The following is a 23414-nucleotide window of genomic DNA, read 5'->3' on the forward strand; positions in this document are numbered from 1 at the left end:
GTTTAAGTGTTTTTCTGAAAAATAAATTAATTTTTTTATATTTAATAATAGTAATTAAAAATAAGTTAAAAAATATTTAATAGTGTTTAATCTTGCCATGAAAAATAAATTATTAACGTTTATTTTTTTTTCAAGTTTATTAAAAGAAAAAGAAACATGTATTAAAAATTAAAAAGTTGAATGAGAATAAAATTAAAAAAAATTTAATTTTATATATTATCTCAAATAAAATAAATAATAATTAAAATAATGTAGGTCAAATTTGATAGATAAACAAGTTGAAAGATAGATGAAATAAAAATAATAATTACAATTTTATAAATTATTTTAAATAAAATAAATAGCAATAAAAAGAATTAGCATAAAATATGATAGATAAAAAAATTAATTAAAAAAAGATAGGAGAAAAGAAAATAACAATAAAAAAAAATGAACCAAAGTTTATATAAAAATCAAATTTTAATAAATAAAATTGAAAAAAAAAAGATTCAAAACAAAATATATAGCAATCAAAAGTTGAGAACCAAATTTGATATAATTAATAAATAACATGATATTTTAAATTTCATAACTTCTATAAAGTGTTTTCGATTAAAATAAAAAGAAAACACATTTCTGAAAACGAAGTGAAATTTTTTTTAATTGAAAACAAACACAAAAAAATTTAGAAAGTAATTTTTAAAAAATCACTTAACGAAGTTTAAGATAGATATATAATAATAATAATTGTATTATAACACCATTAGAGTCCATGAAATATAATAATAATAATAATTACATAAAACTAAATTACATTATATCATTAAAATAAAATACACTTTGCAGCCTAATAAAAATAATTAAACTACCACTTTAAACAACAGCCTACTATTTTATCATAATAAAAGTGGTAGTTTAATTATTTTTAAAGTAAAAATATGTATTATAGATTGCATTGTCGATATTGTAATGGGTATTTTGGACTCTTTATTTTGAGGATATTTTGATAGATGCTTTACTAATTTGCACAATGGACAATGATACAACCAATGCGCTGTCTGCCATTAGTCATTAATGTAAAAATGGTGATTATAATTGGTTGAGCCGCCACCAAAATTATATGTCACGAAAGTTGAGATCATGAATAACATGTTACTGATATATTCTCTTTTAAATTGATTATAATTTGAAATTTTTTTATTTTAAATTAATATTTTTTAATATTTTTGAATCATTATTTTGATATGCTATATCAAAAATAATTTTAAAAAATAAAAAATTATTATTTTAATATATTTTTAAATAAAAATCACTTAAAAATAAACAACCACAACCACAATTACACCACAGGTAGAATACTTACAATTTCTGCAGCAAAGTAGCAGGAGCATGTTCCTTTAATGGGTTTTTCTAATTTTTCACTACCACGTTTTTATCTAAAGAATTATTTGGAAGGATTTAAACAAACTCCTATTTGTGTATTTTATTTTGGGTGATTGGTTTCGATTATTAGCTCCATTTCAATGATTTCAACGGGTGATCATTGAAGTTTTATAAGCTAGAAACAGACAGACAGATTGCAATTTTTCTCTCTTGTGATTTTCCATCTATTTCACTCTCTTTGTTAGAGGTAAATAAAACATGTTTCTCTCAATTTTATAAAACTGAACTAAATTTTTAAAATTAAATCCTAATTTACTTAGGATTTTGGTTTAATTGTTTGAGGCTCAAAGTCTAGTTTATCATTTTCTAGGAGAAGGTATTGGATCTCTTTCTCTTTAAGAATCTTTTTCTCTATTTATTTTCTATCATTTTATGGGTTTGATGTTGCTAACTTAGAAATTCAGCAAGTATTATTTATTCTAGATGATTGCCGAGATGAAAGGCATGTGAAGAAGTAAATACAGTGGTCTGGCAAGTTCGCTCAACTCAGTCAATCAATCAATAAATCAACTTCTTGTGCTTTGCGTCTCTTTACTCTCTGTTGGGTCAATAAAGAGCATGATTCGTCAGACCAATGATATATTTTTTTGGATTTGTTGTAAACAGTTATTGTATTGTCCCCCCCCCCCCCCCCCCCACCGTCGTTTGGATATCCCATTTGCTTAGTCAATCCCTCCTTTCCCAGTTGCCATGGAAAGGAAGCTCGTCCCAAGTTTTTCTCCAGGTTGCCTTCCTCACGTAGTTTTAAAAAGAGTGGTGAAATAATGAAGAACACGTATAGATACTTCATGTACTTCTTCGTGTTTAGTGAATAAAAATAAGTTATTAATAGCTATATTTTTTATTCGTGGAGAGAGGTTGATGCTCCCTATTATTGTGATAATTCATATTGGTAATTAGCGTTTCTTATGAGATGACATGTGATCATGATATGATATTATTATCGGTGAAGAAAGTGATGTCTTTGTTTGAGTTATTTATGTGTATTTTAATTAATTTTTATGAATTTTAAAATTAATAATTAAATAAATTTCCAGTGAATATCTATATTAATAACCATGGTATAATTCATTCATCTAAAAAAAAGATAAAGATTTACTTTATTATAGAGTGCTCAAACCTCTTAAAATCCATCAGTTTCTTTCATAACAATAAGTTTGTACAAGTTAAATGCAATGTGAAATTTTTTGTTTAATTATACTTACAATCATTTTCCATTCCAAGTCAATAATCTCATGATTTGTTAGTTTTTCCAAACTTTTAACCAGAACAAACGATGAAATAAACCTAAAATATCTTGGTCAGATTTTGAACGAGAAATCCAAAATCATCTAAGATCATGGGTGAAATGAAACTTATTTTATTTTATTTTGTTTTTTAAAATGGTACAAGGTATAACGATTATTCTAGTAGGAAGATAATGAAATTGACAATCTTAATCCTAAGAACATACAATTTTTTTTTTTTTGAATTTGTTGCTCTATCAATTATCTTATTTTTGAAACCTCTGTATGGTCAATATTCGTTACAAAACGATATGTTTTTGTTTTTCTGGGAAACGTTTCCTCATGTTCTGGTTCTATAGAAAATTGTCAAATTTAACATGGATTTAATTTGTGAAAAGAAAAGGTTTATGTGTTTTAGATGACCGAGACCATTTTTAACTAACCTCAAGTCAAGGAGACTTGATCACAAGCTGGGTTTGTTATGGCCTGGTTCAATCCGGGCCCAACCTTTGTTTTCCTATATATGGGCCGGGCCGATCTATTTTAACTGCTATTTAGGCTCTTGCCAGGCCGTAAATTGTCTTGGGCTTTTTGACTAGGTTTCGAGCCGCTATAACATAATCTTAGATGCTTATCTAAGGAAGGAGCTCTTCTTCTGTTCCAAGTGCAGGAAGCTATTGGGAATATGATTGGCCACCTGTTTTTAAAGATTTTATTTTTTTATTTAAAATATATTTTTTAAATTTCTAGATTATTTTGATGTGTTGATATTAAAAATAAATTTTAAAAAATAAAAAATATTATTTATATGCTTTTCCAAACAAAAAAACCACTTCAAAAAACAACCCTCATAATACTTTGAAAAATAATTTAATCAAAAAATTGGGCTCTCCTTTTGGCAGAATCCAAAATCATTAGTTTCAAAATTCAGAAATTCAAGTTAGTGGGGGTGGACATTTTCTTTTCTATGAATGAAGTTAAATTTTATATTTTAAGAATATGATGCATTATATTACTAGTAATTAGAGCATAGACAAATCATTTAATAAAAGAACTATGAGCAATGTTTAATTAAGAGATATTGTTATGATTGAACCAAATAGGTTTCCCCCATTAATTCATGATATTATATGAAAAGGTTGTAACTTCACTTGAATTTAATAATACACAGCTTCTCTGTTCTAAGTAGCCGGTGGCCTCTTAAAAAAAAGGTGATTGATTCAAATAGAACATAGATATAAATAAATTATGAAGGTGGGTAACATGTGTTGAGATGGCCGAGTTGGTCTAAGGCGCCAGATTAAGGTTCTGGTCCGAAAGGGCGTGGGTTCAAATCCCACTCTCAACATGATTAAAATGCTTTTGTGTTTTTCAAATTGTTAAGTTTTAGCCTGAAACTCGTGACGTGTCCGAAACTGATCCGCGTGCGCCAAGCCTAATCAACCTTATCTTCAGTTTTCGAATTTTATCTTCAAGAACACCAACGGCTTGCTTAGTTTCTGCAACTTTAATAATAATAATAATAAGAGCCAAAAAAATAAAAAAAATGCTAACTTCAATGGTTTCTCTGTCAAATACTACTGCATCAACATACACTGCATTTCAGTGCTGTAATCATCACCACAAGCTGCTGCAAATAAGAGCTTCTTCTGCTGCACCTGGTGTTGACCTCAAGACCCTTGAGTCTGCACTTGCTAAGGTTCTATCGATAAGATTTTCATCTAGTTAAAGTAACGAAACTAGGTGCTTCTATTATTTTTGTGAATTTTCAATTATATGTTTACACTATTTTTTAACAACCATGGCAAATTTAGTTCAGGCAATTGATCACCAGTAATCATATTATAGGAGATGAACATGAATGTCGTTGTCACTCTAATCTGACAACTATGAACCAACCCCTTCAGCTTTCAAGAACAAATCCCGATTGACGTACCATAATGGATGCCAGCTTTATTACACGCCTCTTTCCTGTTGCTATATTGGAGCATTGACAAATATGTGTTTGCTGCAGAAAGACAGCGATGCTGTTAAAGAGGCACTTGATCAACTAAGGGAGGTTGGTTGGGCTAAGAGATGGAGCTCTCAGCCATATGTCTCTCGCCGTACGGTCAGTCTCCATCACAAGTATGAAGTTCTGGGATTGTGCTGCTCAAAATATTAGCAAATACTTGCAAAACCATTCATTCATGTACATGAATTATGTATATGTTTTCCTGAATACTGTGTCTTTTTTGTCTTCATGGAACAAATTTCTTGACTGGTCAACCCTGTGCCAGACATCTCTGCGGGAGCTGACGACTCTTGGAATTAAGAATGCAGAGAACCTGGCAATTCCAAGTGTTAGAAATGATGTAAGTGTTGATAATTGTTATGCTGCTACACTAGATGGATTTACTTGGAGGGAGAAAGCATTAACGTAGGCACTGTGCGCTAGCATTAATTACAGCACATCTGCTAAAATCGAATGGAACGAAAACAGGTTGAGAAACTTATAGTGCGACTTGCTTTAATATTGGGCTTCGTTAGCTTCAACTTAAGCATCTGAACCCCTCCTAACTAATTAAATTGCAGTCTATATACTGCTGGAATTTGATTACTATTTTTTTTTAATACTATTTTTGTTACAAATATCACCTTCTGCACAGCGTAAACATGAGGTTCAAACCACCATTCATGTAGTTAATATCTTTCAGCAATACAGGCAGCTTTTCTTTTCACAGTGGTGGGAACAACAGGCTTTTTGGGAGTCCTTGCTGGCCAGCTTCCTGGGGTAAATTCTAAACGTTTCTCGGTGTTATTTTGTGTGATTTGCATGCAAAAGCATATGTTAGGCAGTGTTTGTGTGTCTTCCTGCAGTCTTATGAACAGTCTTTTGTGCGTGTAACATATACAAGAAAAAATTGAGTAGTCTTGCTTCTGATGATATTTATATTTTCTGTAGGATTGGGGTTTCTTTGTGCCATACTTGATAGGGAGCATTTCTCTAGTTGTCCTGGCTGTGGGGAGTATTTCTCCTGGGTAAGATCTTGCTATACAGATATAACTTCACAAGTCACCTGGAATCTTCTAAAGTGCTTTTCTGATGCACTGATATTGCAACGAGTCTATTTTCCTTTTTCTTTAGAAGAGATTTGACAGAGAACTCATGGATGCATATGTTATGGCTGATACTTTTTATCTGTTAATTGTAGGCTTCTTCAAGCTGCTATTAGTGGCTTCTCTGCAGTTTTTCCTGACTATCAGGAGAGGATAGCTAGACATGAAGCAGCTCATTTTTTAAGTACTCTCTCTATTTTATACATCTACCAAATGAATTGAAATGCCTGATTCAGTAGCTGATTGATGAAACAATGATCTTTTGTATTTCAGTTGGATACTTGATTGGCCTTCCTATCCTGGACTACTCATTAGATATCGGGAAAGAGCATGTCAATCTCATTGATGAAAAGCTGGAAAAGCTGATATATAGTGGGCAGCTTGATGCTAAGGAGCTAGATAGGTATCTGCTTTAAAGCATCGACCCCCGAAAACATAAACAATAAGTTGTTCAATGTATTTTCCTGATATTGGGCTAATCTATGTTGCTGCTGGAATATATGGGAAGTTAATTCGGTGTAAGATACTTCAAAAATACATAATGTTCCACCATACACTGATAAAGCTGAACCATGTTTTATCAGGTTGGCGGTTGTAGCAATGGCTGGACTAGCCGCAGAGGGTCTGCAATATGACAAAGTGGTTGGCCAATCTGCTGACCTTTTCACTCTTCAGGTTTGCTATCGCATAGTGCTTGCGCTACTGTGTTTTAGAAACGTTGCAGTAAACTGAAAGTCAGAGGATTTTCTTTCCATTTAATGCAGAGATTTATAAATAGAAGCAAACCACTGATCAGCAAAGACCAGCAACAGAATCTTACTAGATGGGCTGTAAGTAATTATCAACTGACTTGCATGGTCCTTTCATTTCCTTTCCATACGTACTTGTGTATAAATACATGTACGTGTATATATTTGGAATATATCGGTTAGATCACTAATAAATTATAAAAGCTACACAACTGGGACTTTCTGTAGTTTCATTATGGAGTGATACATGACTAAGGTAGGAAACATTGAAGCAATAAAACACCTGTGAAGTCTTTTAATGGTGTATACTGATTCTGGGAGAAAGTAATGCAGGTTTTATTTGGCGGATCTCTTATTAAAAATAACAAGTCACTCCATGAAGCCCTAATGACAGCAATGTCGAATAAGGCGACTGTATTAGAATGCATTCAAGCGATCGAGAAAGCTGCATAATTCTATCGCCTGTACCTTCTTAGACCATCGTATTTACTTCCAACTTTGCTGTTTATTCTCCCTTTTCCTCTTTTCCATGCAAATTCTTAATGAAAGATGATTTTTGAGCAATTCTAGTTCAGCTACCGAGCCATGAATCATTGGTTCAGGGAACTAGATTCGTAGAATATCTTGTGTTTGTATCGCATCGTACACGATTCATTTTCCAGAGCAAAGGACAAAAGTTTAGAAAGAGGAACTTAATCATAGAGAGTTCTACAAGCAAACTGGTCCTATCAGCAGATGGTGGCGACGAATTATGAAGCCAAAACATGTCATTTGCAATGGACGTGGAAAAACAGAATGTGCAGAAACCTTTTTATTCGTTTGAAATTAAATTAACTCTGCATCCGACTTCAAGTCAGACTTGTCTATTAATACTGCAACCAATGTGTAGATTCCATTTGTTCATTTGGATCAGAATATTTCATCCTGCAAAATGAACCTCCGATCCTCAAGTGTAGCCTCTATTTCATCCGTATCAGAAAAAAATCGTACAACAGACTGAATCACTCATCTATGACTTAGGTCTAGCCTCCCTCAAGAAAAAGATCTTATCTCTCCCATGTACAATTGACCATACATTGAAAGAAAATCCTGGAGACTTGTCACTCCATTCTCCAAGTGATCAGAGCTCACGCAGCTAGGTATCCAGTTTCCTAACTGTACACAGCAATTGGAAAGGTATTAACAGAAACGGCCAGCTTATAGAAATCTTTCTTGAATACCTTCTGACACATGTTGTCTGCACCAACTGACCTAAAACCAATACCTTCATCACCAAATATTACAGCATCATCCCACACTCGGCCCAACAAGTTCCATGACAACATCCAGCCCAACCCCACAACTTCCTCTTCACCAAGTAACACCATCTCGTCACCGCTTTTTATGTAACAACCACCTCCTGAAGCCATAATCGACACACTCATGTCATCAACAGTAATTACTTCATATGTAGTTCCATGATGTAGTCAATGAACACCACCCACTGCCACACCTCTAAAATTACCACTACTTCAACGCCATCATGCTTCCCCCCGGTTCATCGTCTTCTAATCGTGGTACTCATCACCTTTTATCTATTTTTTTTAAAAAAAATTTATGATCTCTTATCTTCATCTCACTATTGTTTTATCATTAGTCTTTCTCCTCATTGCAAACCAAAATTCTTTGCACAGATTGATTCCGATCCAAGATGGAGGGAGCTTATGCAGGCAAAATTGACAGCTTTTGAACAAAACAAAACAAAACGTGGACTTTAAGCTCCTTACCACTAGAAACACTAGAAAAACGAGTCAATAAAAAAGTAAATGAGTATATAAAATTAAATACCGCTCTGATGGCATAATTAAAAGATACAAAGCTTATCTTATCGCTGAGGGTTATGCATAAATGGAAGGTCTTGAGTATACCGAAACCTTTTCACCCATAGCAAAATTAATCACTCTCAAATACTTACTTCTTGTTGATGTTGTTTGACATTGGTCCTTGTATCAACTCAATGTTTAAAATGCCTTTTTTCATAGTGATTTGGATGAAAATGTTTATGTACTCTGGCCTTCATTATTAGGAAGTGAATATGATATGTTGACTTCAGAATTCACTATATGATTTAAAGCAAGTATCACACGAATGGTTTTCAAAGTTCTCAACAACCATCAAACAAGTGAATCTCAACAATCTAAGGCAAACTATTCCTTATTTATCAAGATACGAGGTGCATCTTTCACAATAATATTATTTTATGTCAGTGATATGATCATCGCAATAAACAATAACATCATAATCAAAGAGTTTAAGAGATTTTTACATAATATTTTTTGGATCAAAGACTTGATTCATCTCATGTGCTTACTTGGAGTTGTGGTTGCTTACTCAAAGTAAGGTATAGCTATTTTGCAGTGTAAATACACTCTGGATATACTTTAGAAAGCAAATATGATTAGGGAAAAACCAACTAAATTCCCAATAGAACAAAATAAAAGGCTCACATCTTAGATGATGAACTACTCAAATCACAATATAGATCCCAACAATTAGATGATCAGTTACTAGATTTCATGTCTTTTTTGGAGGAGCACCCATATCTTGGAAAAGAGAAACAATCAATCATGTCATGCTCCTCGGCAAAAATAAGAACACAAATTCAACAAGAACAAGTCGTTGCTGCTTGTAATTAAAAAAATTGATAATGCAGAAAAGAACGAGATAGGTTTCTCTATGTTTTCTTGGGTGTCATCACATTGTCACATCCTTCTTGTTGATGGGAGCCATGTATTTATACCATCATCCAAAAACAAGGCAGGTAAAAGCTGAAATTCATAAGAAAAACAGAAATTTGCTGACAATCGTTGGGACAATAGGCAATAAGGACCAAACTAAGGTTATTAGATGCAGTATATGCTCATACCCCTGCTACATAGTATATAATTCCAAGTCGTAAAATGGATATGGTAATGAAAATAATAAGACAGTTGCATGGGAAATTCAATCCCAGTAAACACAAAAGAAATGAGTAAATTTCATTTTACGTGCAGGACAGACGACTTTACGGAAGACTTAAGCACGTGTTTATGTGTAGTATACACTGAAAGTTACTATAGGTATCATTGTAATCGAGGATAAACCACGATCAACTCTTCGTGTACTTGTCAAAGAAAATACAACATGATGAAAATCAAAATCCATAATTTTACAGAGATTCCTGAGATATGTATACACCAATCTGCAAAATAGAAGCACAATTTCCTTAGATGCTCAACTTCTTCTGCATAATGCACTGACACTTCGTATGCTTAAATCTCATCAGACCAGTCACTGGGTTCAGTATCATAGAAAAGGCCATCGACAATCTCATCTATCAGTGAATCAATAAACGTGTTGCAGCCAATCGTGAAGATACGGCCTACTCTGTTGCGAGCGCTAGAGAACCAAGCAAATATTGCAGCACAAGTAACAGCTCCCAGACATACTCCTACTGCTTCTTCAATCCCAACTAAATCCATCTTTCTAAACACAGAATTCCCAGTAACCACCTCTGTTGTTACTGTTGCTGCAAACACAATCTGCAGGAAACATTCATTCCATGAAAAAAGTGATTCTTAGTGAAAGGCTTACAAATTTGCATCAATTGTTCTTATTGCACTAAGGTGACAAGGATCAAACTGAGTGAACAGATTGAGTTTATGTTCTGTAAGTTTCTCTCTGTCTTGGGTGGAATAGGAAAACTGGGGATTTTAAGGTTTTGATCAAAGAAGAGAGGAGCTGGATAGTGTTTTTTTTCTAGCAGGTGATTTGTTCGGCTATATCTGGAGACTCTTCAAACTCAAAATCGCAATAATTTGCACTATAAATAAGAAAACGCAATACTTATTACCATTTAGAATAAGAAAACATCTTAAGGGAGAAGATCAATCTTCCTAAGTTGAATGATCGATATGCTTTATATCTTCAACTCTAGCTAGAAAAAAAAAATGGAAGAGATTAAATCAAGTTGATAAATATTGATTTTGTGAAGGGATTCCTAACTACTGATCCAATATCCAATTACAGGAGATTAAATCCGAGCACAGATTAATTCATGGGATCGATTTGTTTTTTCTCAAGCAACTTGATTCTTTTAAATTATTTCCTTAAATTATGGGATATGGCTACAAATCATATCTTAAATTTCTTTTATTGTTGATTATTACTAGTACTATTAAAGGTTATCATAATCACTCATCAAACAAAATAAAAGGGGTTAATAACTGCGTTAAAAATCAGAGAGACGTATAGAGATGAATTGACTTACCATAGCAAGTCGACCAGAAATGATCTCGAAATCTCGACTTTTCTTAGAGCTTTCAATATACTCAGATAAAGTTTCAAAAAACGGAGACACCACCTGATCATCATGATCTCCACTGTCCTTTCTTGAGCTAGTCTTCACTACCCCAAATCCATCCTGGCCGTACGACCTCAGTGTGCACAGCCTTGGTTGCAACACTATCTTCCCATTCTCGGCTATATTAGCCTTGATTTTTGGAACCGGAACCTGAACTGGAATAGCTGCACCAACTTCTCTGCTGAAAACATCTGGTTTTTTATCTACGAGCTGGCAGTTGATAGCACGCGCTGCCACCCTTGCCATATTAGAGAGACAAGAGCAGGGTTGGTCTACTGATTCCTGGAACCTTGGGGTTACTGTGCTTTTGAGGTTGCCTTGGTGGTGGTAGCTTATGTAGACACGTCAGGACTTTTCTTTGTGAAGTCCAGCGATGACGTGGTGAGCTTTTGGTTCGGTGACGTCGTTTTCAAATGGTAGAAGTGGGTGGGTGGGCTAGTGTAAAGACGACATGTAGTTTTGTTATTAAAAAAGAAAATGGAATATATGACAGGCTGCTTTATGGTTTACGTGTCAAAATGAGCGAAGCATGCCTCTAGGCTTTCATTAATGTTAAGTGACCGAGTCCGGTGGCTAGTGAATAGCCTGTCCAAAACAAGAACCACGTGTCAGAGAGATTATTTTTTAAAATATTTTTTTAAAAAATATATTAAAATAATTTTTTTTATTTTTAATAAATTATTTTTAATATATAAAAATAAAAATATATATAATTTGAAGGAAATAAAAATATAAAAAATAATTTATTTTTTAAAAAAAATATTTTTTAAACATAAAAATAAATAGCCAGAAATGAAGTGTCCAGTTCAGGTTCCGGTTCCACTTTTAAATGACTTTTCAGAAATGAAGTGTCCAGAAAAGATTATTTTCTGGGAACTTGTTCAAGTAGATATCAGAAAAGAGGTTCTGAACTTGTTTTTATCATTTGCAAGCTGTTTGTGCAGCAATATAGAATTTGACCCCTGTTGTGTACAGCTCGGATGGTACCACCCAGGGGCGCTGGCTCTGCAAAGATTTGACTCTGGCTCCGCCCCTAGCACCACCATCGCCCCTTACAGCAGGAAGACTTCAAAGCGGTGGCCATCCACACTGAACAAGCTAGCTAGCTCAAGGTGCAAACCTGCCTTCCTACTCGTTCAACTTTCCCATTCATTATGATTTCTATTTCGTTAACTTGCTGTATTGAATTTATATGATGACTGATAGTGACAATAACTTAATATCATGATGACATGCCGTGGGATTTAAGAGTTTTTCACGTGTAGCAAGAAATCGGCCATAATACATAATTGTGCCCATGATCTTAGGAAGACATTTCCTACAGGGCTAAAACAAAGAGGAGAAGATGAATCCCACCAAATGAAATACAAGTGAACATGGATGATTGATTACAGCACAAGTAACCTCAAAGAAATTATTTGGAGCAGAAATCAAGATTGGGTACAAGGCTTGTGAATTTGAGTAGCAGACTCTTCAAGCATTCTTCGGGGGTGGACCTTTGGGCACCCCTGGGCGTTTTGGACCCCTGGCTGTGACTTTGACGCCTCTGTCTTGTACAGTTACTTCCTGCAGATCAACATTATTGGCAAATCTCTACTTCAAAAGTCTCTTGACAGTATTCTACTCCTAATGACAAATCAGATGATTTCAAGAAGAAAAGAAAACGAAAGAAAAAGTAAACCTCCACTGATTCTGACGCGGCTTCATCCCCGTTTTCATTTCCTGAAAACAGAAAAGAAATGGGATTTACTGGATTTTGCCATGAAAATGCAGTATTACTGTTTTCAATTAATTGATATTAGATGTTGGGCTCACCTTGAGAGGTTCTGCTACCTCTGATAGCTTCAAATAGATTGAGGAATCCTCTCTTCAGATCTTGTGCAAGTTTCTCCATTACACGCACTTTCTTGGTTTCAGCAGTCAAAGATGACCCATAGGAGCTTTTATATATAGCTTGTGCCTGCCAACTTTCTGCAGTCCCTAGACGAGTCAATGGATGATCCAGCACCATTCCATGTGCTTTGGTTATAATTTGACTGATAATTGTATTTTATTGCATGGCATTTCATTGTTTTTGGCTGGAAGGTTCCCAGTAATCAGTACTACTTAATAGAAAATTGATGGATATGGGCTAAATTCACAATCATTGCGAATTTTAGTGCTCGACTTCTTGATGGTGTTAACTTAGTAAAAGTCATTTGAGTGACTTGAAATCTGTCAATAAATTTATAATTCAATCAATAATTATGTTCCTTGAGAAATCTAAAATTTAAATCTCCTTTCTTAACCAAAAAAAAGAGGCTATTTCCCTGTAGATGCATTATTGTGTGTGTCTGATAATATAATGCAATGTTATTTTTTAAAATGATTTTTCATTGAAAATATATTAAAATTATGTTTTTTTATATTTAACATCAGCATATCAAAATCATAAAAAAAACTCTTAAAAAATTAATTTAATATTTTTTAAATGAAATAAAATTAAAAAATAAAATTTACCACAATATCAAATTGACATGAAGCAAGATACATAATATTATGGATTCATATAATATTTCTGTTTATTTAATTTTTTTTATCATTTGAAATTTTTTCACTTTAGTTACCAAAGAATTAGTTTTTTTAATTTAATATTTTTATATTAATCGCTAATTTAGATTTGAGTTTGATGATGATTTGTTTTTATAGGATTATATATGTAACAAAAAAGCCCCAGTGTTCAGTTAACTTTTAATTTTGAAAAATAAAATTTAATTTTTTTGTGTAAAAAAATTAAGACTCGAGAAATCAAATATAAGCAACAAAAAAAGTATTTTTTTAAAAAAAAATTTAGTTTTTATTCCATCCTTTTTAAAAGTTTTAGGCCCATGGAGTTTTTCATCATTTAGAACAACAGAAAAAAAATAGTTTGAGGCTTGAGTTTTTTTTTTTCAAGTTGATCTTAGGGTTTTTTTTTTCAAATTAAAGTTTGTATTGAGGTTATATATATTTAAGTTTGTGGAGTGTTTATTTTGTGCTTTTAAGTAAAAATAGATTGAAAAATAATTTTTTAAATAAACAAATACTCTTACCTCAACTTTTCAACTACTCTCTTGTCATTAAAAACTAAATTAGCAAATAACAGGTTATCTGTAGCTACAAACAAAATATCATCTGTTTTTTAAATAAAAAAAAGATGAATAATATATCTTCTATCCTTTATCATAGAGAGAGAAAAAAAAGGAAGGCCTAGCACGCCGGCCGATCAATGTGTCTAGCTTTTTTTTTTACTATATTTTTAATGTAGATTAATTATAAATTAATTTGAGATTTTTTTATTGAATAAAATTAAATTTTGACTTTTTTTTACTAAGATATAGCCTTTTTCAATTATATATATACATATATATATATATATATATATATATACATATATATATGATGTTGTCGCTAAATTTTTTTATATTATTTGATTAAATATCATTTAATTTTTTATTTATTTTAAAATAAGGTGGTAAAAAAACTTTATAACATTTGCAAGTTTTTTCTGTGCATCCTTCAAGATGATTTTTTTTCTTAAATTTTAATTGTTTGGTTTTTTATGGATATTAATTTTTATTGTCGTATAATTAAATAAAAATTAAATTACAAAAAAAAAAATTAAACCCAGCCTGGATCATGATCCCCATAGTAAATTTGACAAGTTAAATCGAGTCAATCTAAAATATTATCATTTCAATATATATATATATATATTCTTGAAATAAATCAGGTTTTAATTGTGTCTTATTTGAAATCGTTATATTATATTGCTGGGTCATAACAGTTCATCTCATTTCCAATTCAATTTGAAATTCAAAATAGGTAAGAGGATATGTCAAGGAGTTTCTTCATTGACCCACCAGGCAACAAAAAAGCATCCCCTAGCAACATTTACGCGGTGTATTGTTCTTATATTTTTCAATGCAATTGTGTCAAAATTATTAGAAATTTTCTTGAAAAAAAAACAGAAGAAGAAATTTTGTCGTTATAAAACACTTGGCAACGATTGCACATTCTTTTCTTATGTTAAGTTTGTTTTATCCGATGTAAGGTGTAGTTCGGGGCAATTAGCCAGTGACTGGTTTCTTAGAACAGAGCATTCTAAGCTTTAAATTTGGCTTTCATACTCCTTTTCCCCCCACCAAGTTCAAGCTATTACTAGTAGACTCTAGGAGTCCAATCCATGGACAAATTATGAATCCCATCTAAGTAAAAAAGAAAGAAAGAGGAGGGGTTAAAAACAAAGTGAACGAGTGCATGATCACCTCTCAATCTGATCCAAAAAAACATAAGAAAGGGGTAAATGAGCACAAAACAGAACATCATGGCAATTGCTATAAGGTGTTTTTAGAGGTTTTAGTCTTTTTCCTGGAGGAGACTTTACATTTGTACAAATAAAAGATAATGAAAAAATAGCTAGAAACGAAGAAGATTTCGCCAGTCATCTCTTTCGTTAGCAAGAAAACGTCAGTTCATGAAAAGAACAGCAAAACCCCGTTTCAGTAATCTTAGTCAAACCCTCACGAAGAATATACTAAGTTCAGGCCCAGTATCACCCTCTGGGCTTATCATGTATAGTGTCTCGGAATCCTTTGAGCCCACAAGACGTTCAAAATGGGCTCTCATGTAGGCCACCTCCCCATCTGGGCCCTCGACCACAGAATTCCCTGGAAGTACCCCAGCCCCCATGGATACTGCCTTGAGAAGCTCCATGACATTCAAATCCTCCTCCGAGGCATCTCTTTTAACACCATAGCCACCCATTCTGCCATTGCAAAACATTGTCCACAATGGCTCATCTAACACCCTAATCTTATCTTTATCAGATCTCTTTTCACATTCTAGGGCAATCCTTAACATCCCTGTGCTCATTTCTTTCTGTAACACGCTGGTTTGCATTGATAACTCAACAACTAATGAAGGGAGGCACCTGGGGTTTTCTTGCATGGACAAGCTTACCCTACCTTTACGATACCCAAATAAAGTCCCTGTAACTTTACTTCCCGAAATCCCCCGAGCACTCTCTAACAATCCCCCCGAGAGGACAGGAATCTTGCATGCTGGGGACGTTATAATGGGGAAAGTTCGAAAAACCGAGCGTAAGATACGAAAAACTTTGGGTTTGTGTTTCTTTTTTTGGGGTGGTTGGACAAGAGATAATTGTTGGTGCTGTGTTGGGGGAAGTGGTGGTGATGGTGGTGGTTTTGGTGTTTTAGGTGTTTCTGGCAAGTCATCTATGGACGCAGAGCTGCCTCGAGGAAATAACTCCCCCATGAATGGACTTCGATGTTCCAGAAAGGGGAGATTGCCATCAGAGAGACAGAGAGATATTGATGTACGTTTTGTTAGATGCTGGTTTGTGGTAGGGGATAAAGTTGGGAGCCTTGGATATGGTCAACGATCCTATGTTTCTGGGGATTTCGTTGGCTTTTTTGTCCTTAATTTAACACCAGATCATTAGGTTAAAAATGGATTGCTTGTATTTAAGTTCCTTTTCTAATTTGTTAATCTCTGTATATCCCATGCTAGCTAATTAACTAATATAAAAATGAATTGCATTTTTTTCCTCCCGTTGAGGTAAAATTTATCCAGCTATACTACTACAGTCTACAGCTAAGATAAAAATAAAAATGCCTTTCTTTTATTCTTGATTGAAGGTGGTTAATTAGCATAAAATTGATAAAATCAAAATGATTAAGACTCAATTAATAATAGAACAATATATTAGTGGCTAAACAGAGGTTTTTGTGGTATCGTTATCATGAATTGTATTTTGGTTATATCATGCTATATTGCAAATTAGAAGTGGAATTAGTAAAAATAGTGTTCGGTAATATACTTTAGAAAAATTATATCTTTACTTTAGAATAATATACTTTAGGAGTTCAATATATGTTACAAAATATTATAACACTTGGTTGTTGATGACTCGGTTCGCAAATCGAGTAGATTTACAAGTAATCTAGTATAGATTATATTATACTAGTTACCCAACGATATTGGAAGGGTATAGTGATATCACTTAAATATCTAATACTATGAATTAAAAATTTATTAGATATGTCTTTATACTTGGTGGAGTGGCTATGTCATGAGAATCATCTAAACAAATATGTATTGTAAGATCCATGATAAAATCAGAGTTTATTATTTTTGATGAAACTGGAGAGAAAGCCTAATGGCTTCAGAATTTCTTAAAATATATTTCATATTGGACAAAACCAATGCTAGCTATTTGTGTCCATTGTGATGGTCAATCAACAATTTGAATGACACAAAGTAATATGTATAATGATAAATCTAGACATATATCGTAGACATAATACTATTAATTAAACACTTGCTCTTAAAAGGAATTATTTTCATTGACCATGTAAAGTCAAGGAAAAATATTTTGAATTCGCTAACCAAAGATTTATCAAAAGAATTAACTTGTATATAATTCATCGAAAGGAATAAGCTTAAAGCCTTTTAAAAATAAAAGAGTGTAATGATAGTAATCATACCTAGTTGATTGGAGATGTCAAGATCTAAGTTCAAAAGAAAAACTAAATCATCTAACATTGTCAAAAAAATTATCATTTCTTGTTTATTCCTATGATAAAACAAGTGTTAGTTGCAACGTGATAAATAATAAGTTATGCTCTTAATGATTTTATATATTGGTACACCAAGTGAAATATAAAAAAATACTTTAAAGATCACCTGTATGAGTGAATAATGTGGTCGTTTTTTTGAGAATCTTAATAAAGGTTGAATTTTCTAAAGCATTTATAAATCAAGAAGTTTCTCGAGACTAAAATGAGCACAATAATAAGAACCAAAAGAAATTTGTAGATACATAACTATATGAATATTATTGTTTTAGTTTCCATAAAAATTAAATAATTCAAGATATCATATTTATTATTTAATAAGTAAATATGATAGATTTCACCATAAAATATTCAAAGTTAAAAGATACATATATTGATATAATGGTTAACAAAATAAAATATCTATGCAGATCTTGATGCTAATTATTTTTAAAATTTTTTTGAGCATCAAGCAGTTCATCCAGTTTTTTTCATCAGTCGCAGAAAGGTTATTTTATTGACCTAACAGACTTCTCAACCAGGTTCAATGGTTACCTAGCAGCAAGGCATTCATTCTTCTTTGGCAACTGTCTCTCCGAAGTTTCCATAAACTTAACTCAGATGGCATAAAACGTGTTTTGTTTTAAAACACATCAATATCAGGCTATTGATTGATCTGATGGATAAATTATCCTAATCCCAACGTTATTATTGCAAGTAGTTGGAGTTTTACGAGGAAATTATATATATATATATATAAAATAATTAGTTTTATAAGTTCCGGTACAAATGTACGAGGAAATTTAATTTGATTTTCTTACAAGTTAAAATTCAAATAATATTATTTTTATTTTTAAAAAAAACTTAAAATGACATGATAAATTTTATATCATTGCATATTGTAGTGGTTCCCGAGAACAGCAGCCCACGTGCTGTTGCCAAAATACGCAGAAAGAAACACAACACGCGTTTCCATAAATAAGATAAATTTTATTTTTTAAAATAAATAAAAAAATCCTTGAAATAACACAATTTATATATATTATAATTAAAAAAACATGGCATTCATAGTTTATCGGTTATAAAATAACAATATCAAAAAAACGAAATAGATTAAAAAAAGAAAAAATAAATAAATAAACATTAAAAACATATTAAATTTTCTATTACAACACTACCTGTGCCATAAAAAAAAATCTCTCAACATAATAAATCTAGCAATAATAATAATAATAATTCACGTAAATTATGTTATTTTATCAGAAAGTGTTATTAAGCAAAAGTATCCAGGTATATTCACGTCGGTGTGCGAAAATGATTGGGCAATCAATAAAACTCGGCGGAGTCCATTGGTTTAGTTGCCACGTCAACCAGTCTTGGCTTTTATTTTCCATCAGTCACCACCACGTGGACCTGCTTTTAAGTGTACCCGGTCTTTTCATAAATAATTGGCACCCAGCCAATTAAATAAAGAGGATAAAAATAAATTTATTAATTGTTATTTTTTAAGGGCCGGTGGTTATTTTTTAAAATAACTCGAATTTTAGGATTTTCAAGCGTTAGAAAACACAGCCACGCGAAACCAAGAGGGTGGTTTGTACTTGTTTCAGACAAGTAATAGAATCTTATTTCAGACATATCAACGGCAGCTGTCATTGTGAAAAGACGACTTTCATGGCTAGCAAATCCAGAAATATAATATTCAATTTTTTATTCTTTTCTATGCTTTCCACCCCTTGACCTCCTCCTAGCTTAGCTCCTCCCCTTCCCTACATCTCGTCCTGCCCCCCGGTTCTCTCTCTCTCTCTCTCTCTCTCAGGCAGCCGCTTCCACGCCGACCTTCTCTTCTTCTACCCATGTTTGATCTTGGCGACGAGCTTACAGTAGAAGGCCATAGAATTCCCTGGCTGATATGGATCCAAATATTGGTCTTGGTCCTCCTCGTCATTCTCCTTTTCTGTTTCAGTTTCTTTCCTTCAGATCTCTCGGACACCACCACCTCTTCTTCCTCAGCTTCGCCATCTGCTGTTGGTGTCTTCATGCCTCTCAATTCCCATTTAGAAAAGCAAACACTCGAGCATAATGATCACACAACAACTGCCACAGACTGCTTGCAACACAGCCAGGTATGAAGCTAGCTCCTTGTCCGTTTTACTTTTCTCTTATCTCATGTTTCCTTTGCTCTGGCCTTAAAAAGAATTTTTAAACCCCTTTAGGTAAAGTTTTTTTTGTTTACTTGGGAACTACTCGTTTCTACTTTGTCCGTTTTGATATTTTAATATTAAAAATAAAATTTTAAAAATAAATAGAAAATATTATTGTAATATATATATATATATATATATATATATATAAACACTTTTGCATTACCCCCATCGTCACTGTCATATATTCTCTAGTCATGAGAATTGCAGGATTGAGGATTGGTTCTTGTTGCTGCAATTAAGCCGTTCCGCCTTCAAGTTGATATTTAAAGATTTTACCAGCAGAACAATTAACTTAATTCTCATTGTAATTACCTCAACATTGTAAATTAATTACCTCAACATTGTAAATGAATCCGGAAAACAAACATGGATCTAGGCCTCTAATAACAATCCAGTGACTTAATCACCTCACCGATTTTTATTTTTTGCAATCACCCTTCCTCGTAAGTGTTTATGGGCGTTTGTTACTGTATTTGAAAAGCATTTTTAAATTTTTTTTCCTTTAAATTAATATATTTTTGGTGTTTTTAAATTATTTTGATATGTTAATCTCAAAAATAATTTTTTAAAAATAAAAAAACATTATTAACATATTTTTCTGAGTGAAAAACACTTTGAAAAGCAACCACAACTACACTCCCAAATACACGAGTCTTGTATTTTTTTTTTTTTGAAAATACACAAATGCATTCAATTTTTTTTTTTAGATTTCTTTTTTTTTCCAACCAAATATTTTTTTTAATTTTTTATATTTGTATTTTTCTATTCTATAATGCTAACCAAAAACAACTTTACAAATTAGTCATTTTTGCCTAGGATTTTTTTGAACAATAACACAGTTTAACACAAATGTAATTTTGAATATTAGTTTTATAATAACTGCTATTGAAAATGGCAATTGTTTACTAAAAAATCAAATTTACATCTCTTATATAAATTAATTAATATGCCAAATATAAAAATTTATGAAGATTCAATGAACAAGATATGATATTTAACATTCAATGGTCAAGAAATAAGAAAGAAAGACAGGCTCATGTGCAATGAGAGAGAAATGAGAGAAGAAAAATGAGGAAAAGAAAAAAGGGGTAACCGGGTACACATTGAATCTTAGTTTCTTACACACTCGGTATTGTTAAAAAAATATTAACAAGATGATTCTAATCATATCTTGAAAAACCACCAAAAAAGAAAAGAAAAACAAGCTCATGTGCAATGAGAGAGGAAAGAGAGAAGAAAAATGAGGGAAAGAAATAATAGGGTCATGGGAACATATCAGAGCTCTATTTCTTATATATTTAGTACCGTTAGAAAAATCTCGATAAGATAATTTTAACTATACCATATAAAAAATCACCAAAAAATTTTATAAGTGGTTAGCAATTTTGTTTTGGATTAATTTTAGGTTAAGGTAATTTAGATTTTTTTTTTCCTCGTGTGAGTAGTGCGTTATAGTTTTAACATTGTCTTCTTATCTTAACTTAGAATCGAATATGTTTTTTATTTTTAAAAATGGATTTGTGATTGTAATTAAATAAAAAGGGCATTTATGATTCAAATACTTAGTCTTAATTGTTTTTTACCTGCTTCTAGCTAAGGATGTGATAAATTTGAAGGTTGCCAAAATCTACAAGTGTTTTAAAAACTCTGAATTTGCGCACTTCTTGGGCCCTAGAAAGTTAGCATTAAGCAGCACATGGAGAACTTGTAAGAGGAATGAAGTTCATGTATGTAATATAGATTGCATTGTGAGATATCTAACTGTTTTAAGATTTTCGCAGGTGCATCAGAACGAAAGTATAAAGGGAGAGATAACAACAAACACAGGCAGAAGAATAGTAGGTGAAGACAACTTCGGAAATTCTGCAAACTTCATCGATTTCCATCCCTGCAACTATTTTAGGCTTGCTAAACTTGCATTTCTTAAGTGTTTTGGCTTGGACTCCATGTCTGATAATTCCTTAAACTCGGAGCAGAAAAAAGAAAGATAATATATGTTATCGTGCTTCTCTTTAGCTGATCACTTTGAGTCCATCTATCTAGCTTTTCTGAAGTTGTTGTACAGGAGACGAACCTCTCCAGAGAAAAATCTGTACAGGAAATTTGCTGCCATTTGCTTAAGAGGAGGTCGATTTTGACGAGAACCACTGATCCTAATTAAGGGATAGACATCAGGTTGCAGCTTGTTTCAGGTGTATGCTGCTAAAATCATGCAAGGTGTGACCGTTATGGTTTTCAATCAGAGTAGAGGCTGAAAATGTTGATTGGAGCAAAGCTGGTTTCCCATGAATCTCACATGTATTTTGACACAGATCATGGGATTGTGTGCTAAGCATAAATTGCTTTCTTTGACTCAAAAATAAACTCTGCGGCATATTTCTTTTAGAGTAGAATGATCAAGCTCTTTGGCATTTGCGTTCCCATCTCTCTCTCTTTCAAATTTAGAACGCTTTTTTGTGTTCGCTACAATGTACTTCTTGCAAGTTGCAACGAAGGCTAATATAAGCAGATGCAAATTTTGCCAAGGCATTGAATTTAACATAGTTGCATGTAGCAAGATATGCAGAAGCTTTTGATCTAAAGATTTGCATGATGATATCGAGCTGGTATTCAACGAGCAAATGCCCATGCCTGTTCGAAAGAAAAGACATTTCTGTGCTAGCATTTCTATTTTAGTACTTAAAGTAGGCGAGGGCCGAAAACGCTGGCTGCGTTTATTTATTTATTTTGGCTCCGTCATAAAAGACCAATCTTTTGTTTAGTTACACTAGTTTGATTGCTGGGTTATGCTGCAGATGGAGCTCTTTTTTTCCAACGCGTTAACGTTTTGTTTACTATTAAGAAAAGTTTATATGTGTATTTAATAAAATAAATGGAGAATTATATATATTAATAATTAACAATAAATTTGTTGATATTAAGTCGGGTTTATTTCAATTTGAGCCTTTTTTTCCATGTTTTTCCTGGAGGTTTGGAGAAAGCTGCCATCCATTGATATATCCTATAATGACAGGGACATTTTCATTCCTTGTTCACCCGTATTTTTTGTTCCATGGAAATTAAAGAATAAAGAGTCTTTATCATAGAAAGATCAACTCTTGGAATAAAAGTATCTGTCAAAGTGTCAATAACATTGGTAAATTAGATGAAGGAGTGAAAAGACATAGTTAAGCCGTCAAATGCGACAATCTTTGTGGAGTAGCCAAAGAGATTTAAAATCCAAAACGTGAAAGTCCACGCGACAATCTTTACTGAGAGGCCACCTGGTTTACTGTTGTCTGAACAGTGCAGAAACTTCAAGTTTCTTAATGTTTTTGTTAATATATCATGTACAGTTAAACTCATTGACAATCAAGCAAATCAAGGCTTAAGGAGGTATGTTGCAGAAAAATTGTCTGTAATTGAACCCAAACCCAGATTTCTATTATTACCAGCAGCTGCAGGTTCAGTATCTCTCATGTATTAATACGATCGGCAGATGACTCTATAAGGGCACTCGAATAACAAGGTGTCAAGTTGGTGAATTAAAACCACCGTAACCACCACTCTGATCAAGCAGGGGCAGAGAAGAAAGGAAACGACAATCAAAGAACATGGAAACTTCAACAGAGAAGAAGAGGAAGAAACCCTCTGTCAAGACAGCCCTTGCTATTTCTGCCAAAAAGTTATCTGGGTCTTCCTGAAGTGCTTGGGTTGTGACTCAGTAGCTACTTATCCTCCTCCTCCGGAAGCAG

At 32.8% G+C, this 23414-nt stretch overlaps 5 protein-coding genes and 1 non-coding gene across 7 annotated transcripts; 3 read left to right on the forward strand and 3 right to left on the reverse strand.

Annotated features, from left to right (window-relative positions):
* The first annotated feature begins 3915 nt into the window (after window positions 1-3915).
* On the forward strand, window positions 3916-3996 carry TRNAL-AAG (transfer RNA leucine (anticodon AAG)). The gene has a single exon. It is a non-coding gene; the product is annotated as a tRNA-Leu (tRNA).
* Window positions 3997-4109: 113 nt separating this feature from the next.
* Window positions 4110-7060, forward strand: LOC133693972 (uncharacterized). 2 transcript variants are annotated; one of them, XM_062115367.1, is made up of 10 exons: window positions 4110-4347; window positions 4663-4775; window positions 4928-5002; window positions 5353-5421; window positions 5593-5669; window positions 5843-5931; window positions 6021-6150; window positions 6332-6422; window positions 6512-6577; window positions 6830-7060. In XM_062115367.1, the coding sequence occupies exons 2-10, from the start codon at window positions 4725-4727 to the stop codon at window positions 6947-6949; spliced, it is 768 nt and encodes a 255-aa protein (XP_061971351.1). In that variant the 5' UTR covers window positions 4110-4347; window positions 4663-4724; the 3' UTR covers window positions 6950-7060. The 2 variants fall into 2 exon arrangements, with proteins under 2 accessions (XP_061971351.1, XP_061971350.1); XM_062115366.1 differs by having other exon boundaries at window positions 4112-4347; window positions 4663-4758.
* Window positions 7061-9488: 2428 nt separating this feature from the next.
* On the reverse strand, window positions 9489-11200 carry LOC133693397 (stress enhanced protein 2, chloroplastic). The gene is made up of 2 exons (XM_062114603.1): window positions 10785-11200; window positions 9489-10056 (listed from the first exon to the last, which is right to left on the reverse strand). Exons 1-2 carry the CDS (start codon window positions 11121-11123, stop codon window positions 9787-9789), a joined length of 609 nt encoding a protein of 202 aa, XP_061970587.1. The 5' UTR covers window positions 11124-11200; the 3' UTR covers window positions 9489-9786.
* Window positions 11201-12117: 917 nt separating this feature from the next.
* On the reverse strand, window positions 12118-12927 carry LOC133693398 (uncharacterized). Its single transcript, XM_062114604.1, has 3 exons — window positions 12693-12927; window positions 12559-12599; window positions 12118-12443 (listed from the first exon to the last, which is right to left on the reverse strand). The coding sequence occupies exons 1-3, from the start codon at window positions 12886-12888 to the stop codon at window positions 12351-12353; spliced, it is 330 nt and encodes a 109-aa protein (XP_061970588.1). The 5' UTR covers window positions 12889-12927; the 3' UTR covers window positions 12118-12350.
* A 2275-nt stretch (window positions 12928-15202) lies between these two features.
* Window positions 15203-16284, reverse strand: LOC133693310 (protein MIZU-KUSSEI 1). Its single transcript, XM_062114500.1, has one exon. The coding sequence runs from the start codon at window positions 16170-16172 to the stop codon at window positions 15411-15413; it is 762 nt and encodes a 253-aa protein (XP_061970484.1). The 5' UTR covers window positions 16173-16284; the 3' UTR covers window positions 15203-15410.
* A 2749-nt stretch (window positions 16285-19033) lies between these two features.
* LOC133694057 (uncharacterized) lies at window positions 19034-22214 on the forward strand. The gene is made up of 2 exons (XM_062115479.1): window positions 19034-19599; window positions 21462-22214. Exons 1-2 carry the CDS (start codon window positions 19330-19332, stop codon window positions 21669-21671), a joined length of 480 nt encoding a protein of 159 aa, XP_061971463.1. The 5' UTR covers window positions 19034-19329; the 3' UTR covers window positions 21672-22214.
* The last annotated feature ends 1200 nt before the right edge of the window (window positions 22215-23414 follow it).

This window comes from Populus nigra, chromosome 5 (assembly GCF_951802175.1).
Source record: "Populus nigra chromosome 5, ddPopNigr1.1, whole genome shotgun sequence".
In the NCBI taxonomy this organism is placed as follows: domain Eukaryota; kingdom Viridiplantae; phylum Streptophyta; class Magnoliopsida; order Malpighiales; family Salicaceae; genus Populus; species Populus nigra.

Coding starts and splice junctions, on each gene's coding strand:
- LOC133693398 (XM_062114604.1), bottom strand. CDS start 12,888: ATGGTGCTGGATCATCCATTGACTCGTCTAGGGACTGCAGAAAGTTGG. Junction 12,600..12,692: donor AGGTAGCAGAACCTCTCAAG/GTGAGCCCAACA, acceptor TTCTGTTTTCAG/GAAATGAAAACGGGGATGAA. Junction 12,444..12,558: donor CCGCGTCAGAATCAGTGGAG/GTTTACTTTTTC, acceptor GTTGATCTGCAG/GAAGTAACTGTACAAGACAG.
- LOC133693972 (XM_062115366.1), top strand. CDS start 4,195: ATGCTAACTTCAATGGTTTCTCTGTCAAATACTACTGCATCAACATAC. Junction 5,670..5,842: donor GTGGGGAGTATTTCTCCTGG/GTAAGATCTTGC, acceptor TGTTAATTGTAG/GCTTCTTCAAGCTGCTATTA. Junction 6,578..6,829: donor AGAATCTTACTAGATGGGCT/GTAAGTAATTAT, acceptor AAAGTAATGCAG/GTTTTATTTGGCGGATCTCT.
- LOC133693397 (XM_062114603.1), bottom strand. CDS start 11,123: ATGGCAAGGGTGGCAGCGCGTGCTATCAACTGCCAGCTCGTAGATAAA. Junction 10,057..10,784: donor TTTCTGGTCGACTTGCTATG/GTAAGTCAATTC, acceptor TGTTTCCTGCAG/ATTGTGTTTGCAGCAACAGT.
- LOC133694057 (XM_062115479.1), top strand. CDS start 19,330: ATGTTTGATCTTGGCGACGAGCTTACAGTAGAAGGCCATAGAATTCCC. Junction 19,600..21,461: donor ACTGCTTGCAACACAGCCAG/GTATGAAGCTAG, acceptor AGATTTTCGCAG/GTGCATCAGAACGAAAGTAT.
- LOC133693310 (XM_062114500.1), bottom strand. CDS start 16,172: ATGGGGGAGTTATTTCCTCGAGGCAGCTCTGCGTCCATAGATGACTTG.